The following is a 9,042-nucleotide window of genomic DNA, read 5'->3' as shown; positions in this document are numbered from 1 at the left end:
GGGTAAGAACATAAAAAGATGCAAAAAAAAACACTAAACCTACTAATAAGTGTAATAAGAGTAACTGTAACAGAAGCAACAATAATACTAATAATAATAACTGTGATAATAATAGAAGTAGCATTAACGACAGCAATAATAATTTGAGATAACAATAAAGAGCTTTGCTATAGTAGGAAACCGAAGTTTGAGATGCACTGACAGTCTGGTGTTTATAGTCTGACTGATTGAGCTGTTCTTATGGGTTAGTTGGGTAGGCACACGGACAGGCACTGCATGCGATGGGGTGATGGTGTGCGTGTGTATGTGTTGGGGTGGGATGTTCTGATGTAGAACAGAGGGGTGGTGGGGCGTCCGAAAGAGGGATCTGCAGTCCCGTCAGGGCTCATTTCTGCCCGGTGATGGACTGAGATATGGAGCGTGGGGGAATCATGTCGAGCAGATACTCCCGCTGACGGTCCGCTAGGCTGGATGCCTTGTGGCCCCCAATGGCTCCCGGATTTAGATAAGCAATATTCAGACCTGCGATGGAGGACAAAGACAGAGATGGGCCGGGAAAGTTCAAGGAAATAAGAAAAGAAAGACAAAAAGTTGAAAAAGGGTGTTTAGCAAAATAAAGTTTGTTACATAAACGGCAAGAACATGTTCTAAATTCTAATCAAATCCCAACAATCAAGCCAGAACATAAAAAATAAAATACAACAAAATTAAAAATAAAAATTACATTAAATTGAATCAAATTTGGCTGAGAAATCACCCCCAAAAGATTATTTAAAGTCATTTTTGTGTTAGAAAAGGTTCAAATAGACATTAGTAGCTTTATTCATAAGCAAAGTAGCTTTAGAAAGAAATTTTATTTTTTAATTCTTGGGTGAATTATCCCTTTTATTAGTTAAAAGAGGTGGGGCGGGTGCGTTAATAATTTTAACATGTTTTTTTTTCCTAATTAACTAAATTAACACAATAAATTGACAGCCTTAATTAAAATAAATTGTAGTTTCCGAATGTGTAACGCTACAAAGATTCTGCTCTCTCGATCTCAGGTAAGAACGCTTTAACCATTCCAACTCCGAAACTGAACATATACGACATGAGAGAGAACGAGTCTAATTTTACAGGGGTGACTGAGGGAGGAAGCCTTCAAACGAACCAAAAAAAAACAAGCTTTTATATTTTTAAGTGACCCTGCAATCTGGCATCCTCCCTCTAAAGAAAAACATAAGGGTAAGAACATAAAAAGATGCAAAAAAAAACACTAAACCTACTAATAAGTGTAATAAGAGTAACTGTAACAGAAGCAACAATAATACTAATAATAATAACTGTGATAATAATAGAAGTAGCATTAACGACAGCAATAATAATTTGAGATAACAATAAAGAGCTTTGCTATAGTAGGAAACCGAAGTTTGAGATGCACTGACAGTCTGGTGTTTATAGTCTGACTGATTGAGCTGTTCTTATGGGTTAGTTGGGTAGGCACACGGACAGGCACTGCATGCGATGGGGTGATGGTGTGCGTGTGTATGTGTTGGGGTGGGATGTTCTGATGTAGAACAGAGGGGTGGTGGGGCGTCCGAAAGAGGGATCTGCAGTCCCGTCAGGGCTCATTTCTGCCCGGTGATGGACTGAGATATGGAGCGTGGGGGAATCATGTCGAGCAGATACTCCCGCTGACGGTCCGCTAGGCTGGATGCCTTGTGGCCCCCAATGGCTCCCGGATTTAGATAAGCAATATTCAGACCTGCGATGGAGGACAAAGACAGAGATGGGCCGGGAAAGTTCAAGGAAATAAGAAAAGAAAGACAAAAAGTTGAAAAAGGGTGTTTAGCAAAATAAAGTTTGTTACATAAACGGCAAGAACATGTTCTAAATTCTAATCAAATCCCAACAATCAAGCCAGAACATAAAAAATAAAATACAACAAAATTAAAAATAAAAATTACATTAAATTGAATCAAATTTGGCTGAGAAATCACCCCCAAAAGATTATTTAAAGTCATTTTTGTGTTAGAAAAGGTTCAAATAGACATTAGTAGCTTTATTCATAAGCAAAGTAGCTTTAGAAAGAAATTTTATTTTTTAATTCTTGGGTGAATTATCCCTTTTATTAGTTAAAAGAGGTGGGGCGGGTGCGTTAATAATTTTAACATGTTTTTTTTTCCTAATTAACTAAATTAACACAATAAATTGACAGCCTTAATTAAAATAAATAATAAATCACAGATAAGTACATTTTCTGTAGGGGGAATCTTGAAAGAAAGGATGTCAGACCTTCACTAACTTCACTTAAATTAACATTTTATTAACTCATCCTTTTGTCATGACATACTAAAACTCTATAAAGCATTAGATCCAGCCATTGTTCAAATGAATAGAGTGTTGAATTTCACTGCTTTATAATAATTCTACATCCTGAAATCGGTGTCAGGTGGCACAGCCTAGTGTTCACCTGTTTTATCATACATTTTCCTTTTGACTATTGCATATTACTTTCTCTGGTAATTTTATTCTAGTCAGTCTACTTGGGGTCCAATAACATGTTAAGAATTGCATAATCAAAGAGTCGAGACTGGATTTCAGGTGTGGATGAATGTCAGTTTTAAAAAAATGTGATTCCCTAATTAATCCTTAACCATACAACATTTCTTCACCGTGCTGCTTTAAAATCATGTAGTGAAGGTATACTGTGCATTCCTAATTAAACTGCATCATCTTACCAGGGATGTTGTAGATCTGTCTGCGGCTGTCATGCTGAGCCCGACTGCTGCTGCTGGAACTGCTGCTGCCACAGCGCTTGCTTGTCATATCCAGCAGCCCACTGGCCACTGAGAGCTGGGAGGCCTGGGCGAAGTTAGAGAGGACACCTCGTGCTGAGCTGGACAGACTCCGCTGTAGAGCAGCCTGTGGCTGGGGAGTCTAAAAGAGAAAATGAGAAAGAATCAGCATTAAATTTCATGACACCTCTTTGTACCATTAAACCATCATCAGTCATTAAAATCTGTGATTAGCTGAAGGGCCAGAATAAAACAGCCATTTCAAAATCCATAAAAATTGTCTCATGAGATTCCATTATTTGTACACAATGGGAGTGTGCACCTGTCGGAGGGCATGGTGTCGAATCATGGTCTCCCCTTTGCTCACGCTGGGCACAGTCTGGGCGGAGCTGGGGGACAGAGCAGCCTGCTGCTGCAACCTCTGCTCTATTTCCTGAATGGACAGAGACAGAAACAGGAAGTCAACATACAGTTACAGAAACTACAAGCTAGCAATGTCAACACCAAGTCAATTCTACTACTACCACTTCTACTACTAATAATAGTGGGTCTATATGAATAAATATTATTATTACATATTATTTGTATATAGTTTATTTGTTGTGATTAATTACTTAAACTTCAAGCAAATGTTAAATAATTCAGAAATAAATGTCAGTTTTTTTATTTGTTAATATTTATTTTTATCTTACCAGTGTTATTTTAATTATGTATATACTATAATTGTATTTATTAATATTTTGGATCAGCTTCTATTTAGTTTTAATTATAATTTCAGTTAATTTTTTTTATTAAATATAAAAATATATATATTTTAATTTTAGCACTTCAACATAAAGGTGAAGTTTGTCATTTTATGTTAAAATACACTCAATTTGACAAAGGTTGTTTTAAAAATATGCCCCATTTTAAGTTTTTGCTTTTAAACAATTTTTTATCATTTTAGTTTTAGCTAACAATAACAGCATTGTAGCATACTAGTTTGTGGTGTGTTACTGAAACTTGCGTATATAGAAAATCATCAAGGTTAATTTCATCATTCAAATTTTGGTATCCTGACAACTATCAGCAGTAAAATGAAAACTGATTGACCTGTTCTTGCTGCAGAGCCTTAACGAAAGCGTTCTTGAGCCTATTGGTGTGCTCAGCCTTCAAGGCCTTCTTCTGATTGGACGTCATGCACTGCTCACAGAGGATGCGACCACTTTTCTCCTGCTTCCAGTGAGGGGTGAAGTCAGTCCTGCACTGGGCACAGAAGAACGGCTCCATGTGTGGCAGTGACCCCCGCATTTTACCTGAGCAATAGCAAAAGCAGAAAACAGGAGTTTAATGATTGAGCAGAATTAGCTGTGAATTAGACTAAATTGAATTGAAACTGCAATATGGCCTTATGTGATTATTAAACCGCATTCATTTTTAGGTCAAGTGTGAATGGTCTTAAACTGCTTCCACTTGTGTGTTTTACCTTTTTGATATTTTAGTTTTGATCTCAGCCAATCTTTGATCAGCAGACGTCAACATCTATCATATTCTAATGCAAATCGCAATATAATTTTTTTTGGCCATATTGTGCAGCCCTATTGTGCAAGTTGTTTTTGTGGTGTGCTTTGTTCCTCTTGCTCCTACCCTGACTATCAATGACGCTCTGCACGACCTCCTCCAACCCCACCATGTAGATGAACTCAGAGTTGGCAGCAGAGGGCAGGAAGTGCAGCAGGGGCGCTGGAGGTTTAGGTGGAGGTATCTCCAGCAGGGTCTTCTCCAGCTGCTTGCGGAGGGCTAGTTTAGCGGCTGCTTGGCTGCTGGCCTGGTCGTTCAGAGAAGCGACACTGGAGGCGCTGGAAAGGGTAGAGGGGCTGACAGCACCAACCCCACTCACTCCCACCCCGACGCCAGCCACACCAGCTGCTCCCGCTGCCTGCATGTGTGCCAGGTTCATGTAGATAGCTGAGGACGAGCCTGAACGCTGCGAGACCCCCACCTGCTGGCTGGCAGCCTGCATCACAAAGCAAAAATGCAAATCATCAGCAACAGACATAATCCATTTTTATGAATGATTCATTTTGCGGCTGGGCGATATATTGAATATACGACATACTCAATATGATTTTGTTGGTGATATAGAACTAAACAACACTATGAACATTGCTGTGATTTAATGCACAATTTTTATTTGGCTATTAAGTTAAGGCCTGTTCCAGTTGGCTTGTTTTATGCACCATCCTAAGGAAGAGATATTTTAAGTGATTTAAATTATATTTTAACATGATTTAAACCCCAGAAGGAAAAAAAGGAGCAACCTTTTTCAAACTGTGCATTTGAAAAAATGGGTTCAAATACTTGTTCAAAATGACTCAAATGCACAATTTTTATTTGGCTATTAAGTTAAGGCCTGTTCCAGTTGGCTTGTTTTATGCACCATCCTAAGGAAGAGATATTTTAAGTGATTTAAATTATATTTTAACATGATTTAAACCCCAGAAGGAAAAAAAGGAGCAACCTTTTCAAACTGTGCATTTGAAAAAATGGGTTCAAATACTTGTTCAAAATGACTCATATATTTATATGTGTGTGTGTGTGTATGTATGCGTGTGCATATATATACACATGTCCTGGATCCTGGATATCTTGTTCAGATAGATGGCATAATGGATTCTATAAAATACCAATTGATAAAAAATTAAAAACCGACTGTCCATGCTAGAAATCTTATAATGGGCCATGGTTGGATCTTCCAACAGGACAATGATAAACAAACAAACAAACAAACAAACATCAAAATCAAAACAAAAATGGGTCACTGAGAACAAAACCAAGCTTCTGCCCTGATCAACCCAGTTCCCTGAGCTGAACCCTATATTAAATGTGTGGTGAACTGAAGAGGAGAAGCAGCAACATGCAGCTGGAAATTTGGAGAGATTCTGTATGAAGGAATGGTCTCTGATCTCCTGTCAGATGTTCTCTAAACTCTTTAGGCATTATAGGTGAAGACTCTGAGCTGTTCTCTTGGCCAAAGGAGGTTGCAAAAAGTATTGGATAAAAGGGTATGATTAATTGTGACCAATGTGTATTAGAGAAAAACATTCCCATTTTAAATTCTTATTTTCCAATGAAAGCTTAGATTTTAGTAAATTTTTAAAATAAAATATCTAAAGGATTGATGATACAGATTAGTTTTCATAGCCTTCTTTGACCATATTTACATATTTATGAATAATTTTGAGCACAACTGTATATATATATTCAGACAAATATATAAATACTGAGATATATACTGTACACATACTACCATTCAAAAGTTTGATGTTGGTAAGATGCTTCCCAATGCTGATTATATTTGTTTAAAAAGTACAGTAAAAACAGTAATATTGTAAAATATTACTACAACTTAAAGTAACTTACAAATTGTAGTCGTTTTTTAAAATACAATTTATTCCAGTGATGGCACAGCTGAATTTTCAGCAGCCATTACTTAAGTCTTCAGTGGATCAAAAAAAAAATCGTACTATTAAACATATGAACATATATTTTGTCAAATTTCGCCCAGCACTAGTTCATGAATACAGTAGATTGAAATAAGCCAGTAATAAACAGATTAAACAAAGTACAAATGTGTCACATGAACTTTAGAAAAAAATGTCAATAAATTGCATGGAAAAAACCCACAAAACAAGTTAGGGCTAATGGCTTTGAACTTGACTGTACCTGCTGATAGCTTACTGTGTTACCCAAACCACCTGTGGAGGAGCGGCCCATGCCCAGCTTGGAGGGCATTCTCTGGCCCTGAAGCTGGGCAGGATTGGGTGCAATAACCCGTTGTGACATCATCATTGGGGGCAAAGATGCATTGATAGCAGACCTGATTACTGTGTGGCCCTGAGGTGGGGAAAAAAACAGTTATTAATAACTTTGCAATGCACTGTATGACCACTAGATGCCAGCAGACACTGTATATCAGATTGCACACTGTTGACATCAAATGCTGTATACTCAACAGATGGACCGTAATTAAAAATGGTAACTGGTACCAATCTATACAGTTATGCTGATCTTAAGGTGCTGCTCCCATGGCAACCAACAGCAGGCTCTAACATGTTCAAGTCTAATGTGTACAACATAATAAGGAGTATCCATGTGCTTTATGCTTGTGCTTAAAATCCTCAATAATGCATTTAGAAAGAAACAAAAAAAACGATCTGTACTTTGCTCATATTCAGAAAGGCATAAAACCCCTGTACCTGTGCAGTGCGCAGGCTCTGAGGCTCAGATGAGTGCATGCCAGGCCGCACAGTTAGTTTCCCGAGCCCCTGAGAGCTGTGCATGGGTGACGGCTGCACTGATGATGGGGCATTCTGGACCACCGGCACCTGAAAAGAGAAAAATGAGAGGTCAGAGTCCTTCTATCAAAAACTCATACTGTACCGAGTTTCAGTATAATTTAAAACAACAACAATAAACCCCCCACAATGTATTAGAGGGACTCGAGCACCATTTTTTTCAGTTAAAGCTGCTGTGCGATTTCCACCAATTGGAAGTAGAAAAATGGGTATTGTTTGAGATTTTACTGATTGTTTTGTTTGATCCAAGCACTTCTCCATACTCCATTGTTAAAAAAACAAGGTAGCCTTGTCCCTTGTCCCAAACTCATTTTGCTGAGGTTTCTGATTGGCTTTATTATAAAGTCTAGTGATGTCACAAACATATGTGACTTCTCACACCTATTTCACTAATATATATCAGGTAGAAGAGACATTTTAATGCATTTATGCATTCAACATACCGAACAAATGATTAGCGTATTCATCTATCATGGTATTTTACATGGTAAGGCATTTCAAGGAACATAATACATAAACAATAATTTAAAAAAAATGTCATTAATACTATGCATTTCCAAAAACAGTGATTTAACATGTATAACAACAATAATAATAAATGCTGTAATTGGTCATTTAATAATAATATATATTAATGACAATATTAACATTATTACAATATTATATGCCTCGTATGTTTTGGTACTTCATTTGTTACTATTTTATCTTAAATTAAGCTAATCAAATTTTCATCTTCCAACTTACGAGTAAGCAAACATTGTTCATGCAGAGTGGGACATCAAACGCAAGTGAGTGTTTATGGGTCGCTCCTGTATCTAGATAGACACTGAGTTCAGAAGCAAAGATAAAACATCTCAATGCCACAGTACATGGACAAACATTACACAGAGCTGTGATATGGTATCTGTGAGGTTATGGCTGCCCGTCTCGCTCCCTGTTACCCTATTTCACCCCCGCTAGCAACTAACGTCCTTTCAACAAAGCGATTTACCTCGACAGTTTTTCCTGGCATTAATATAACACTCAGCTGGACACGAGGGGAGGTTATTTTGCTTGGTGCTAAAACAGTGAAGGTGAACATGCTGTACAGAGGAGCTGCAGTGTAGATGTGGAGTACAAATACAGGCAGATTTACAGCATACAACACTGCGACATTCAGTTGATGCTAAAGTGCTGTCTCCAATTATAGTTTAATATGCAGAGACAACTATGAGAAAGCCAATCGCAGGCTGATTTCACAGAAATTGGAAGTGGAAGTGTACAGTAAAATTCAGAACAGAGGATGCTAAAAGTAACAGCACTTCACTTTAAGTTGATACCAAAATTGGAAAAAAATTTAACAAAAACATTTGTTATAATACGCGTATTTCTACTGTGATGTGATTTTGTAATGATTAAACATAATATTAAGAAGTCACAGCTTATGAATATTATCTAATTCATACTGCTTCATAATTTGCTTGGATTAGCAAGTCATGTGACCTAATATTCATAAATCAGGCCTTCACTATAGTAGAATTTTAGTTGCTGTTTAAACGAAACTGTAACACACACACACACACACACACACACACACAGTTGTCATTTTTTGTATCACCATTGTTCAAAGGTTTGGGGGCTGTAAGATTAAGTCTCTTATACTCACTAAAACTGCATTTATTTGATACAAAAAAGTAATATCTTAAAATATTATCACAATTTTAAAAATGTTTTCAAAAATGTTCATATTTTTTTAAATGTAATTTATTCCTCTGATGGCAAAGCTGAATTTTCAGCAGCCATTACTCCAGTCTTCAGTGTCACACATACAGGGGGGCAAAAAAGTATTTAGTCAGCCACCAATTGTGCAAGTTCTCCCACTTAAAAAGATGAGAGAGGCCTGTAATTTTCATCATAGGTATACCTCAACTATGAGAGACAAAATGAGA

The 9,042-nt window shown here is 37.2% G+C and overlaps 1 protein-coding gene across 2 annotated transcripts in view; it reads right to left on the bottom strand.

Annotated features, from left to right (window-relative positions):
- Window positions 1-1,006: 1,006 nt before the first annotated feature.
- The window catches only part of LOC107591599 (transcriptional repressor p66-beta-like), a 47,255-nt gene continuing 39,219 nt past the window's right edge, over window positions 1,007-9,042 (bottom strand). For both annotated transcript variants that reach the window (XM_016280797.1, XM_016280798.1), the window contains 7 exons: window positions 7,016-7,144; window positions 6,483-6,653; window positions 4,404-4,773; window positions 3,870-4,072; window positions 3,100-3,210; window positions 2,721-2,919; window positions 1,007-1,744 (listed from right to left, as the gene is read on the bottom strand). In XM_016280797.1, the coding sequence (XP_016136283.1) occupies window positions 1,608-1,744; window positions 2,721-2,919; window positions 3,100-3,210; window positions 3,870-4,072; window positions 4,404-4,773; window positions 6,483-6,653; window positions 7,016-7,144 (1,320 nt within the window). In that variant the 3' untranslated portion in view covers window positions 1,007-1,607. The remainder of the gene's footprint in view (window positions 1,745-2,720; window positions 2,920-3,099; window positions 3,211-3,869; window positions 4,073-4,403; window positions 4,774-6,482; window positions 6,654-7,015; window positions 7,145-9,042) is intronic.

This window comes from Sinocyclocheilus grahami, unplaced genomic scaffold (genome assembly GCF_001515645.1).
Source record: "Sinocyclocheilus grahami isolate Dianchi unplaced genomic scaffold, SAMN03320097.WGS_v1.1 scaffold144.1, whole genome shotgun sequence".
Lineage (NCBI taxonomy): Eukaryota > Metazoa > Chordata > Actinopteri > Cypriniformes > Cyprinidae > Sinocyclocheilus > Sinocyclocheilus grahami.
This window is presented reverse-complemented; position numbering and strand designations above follow the sequence as displayed.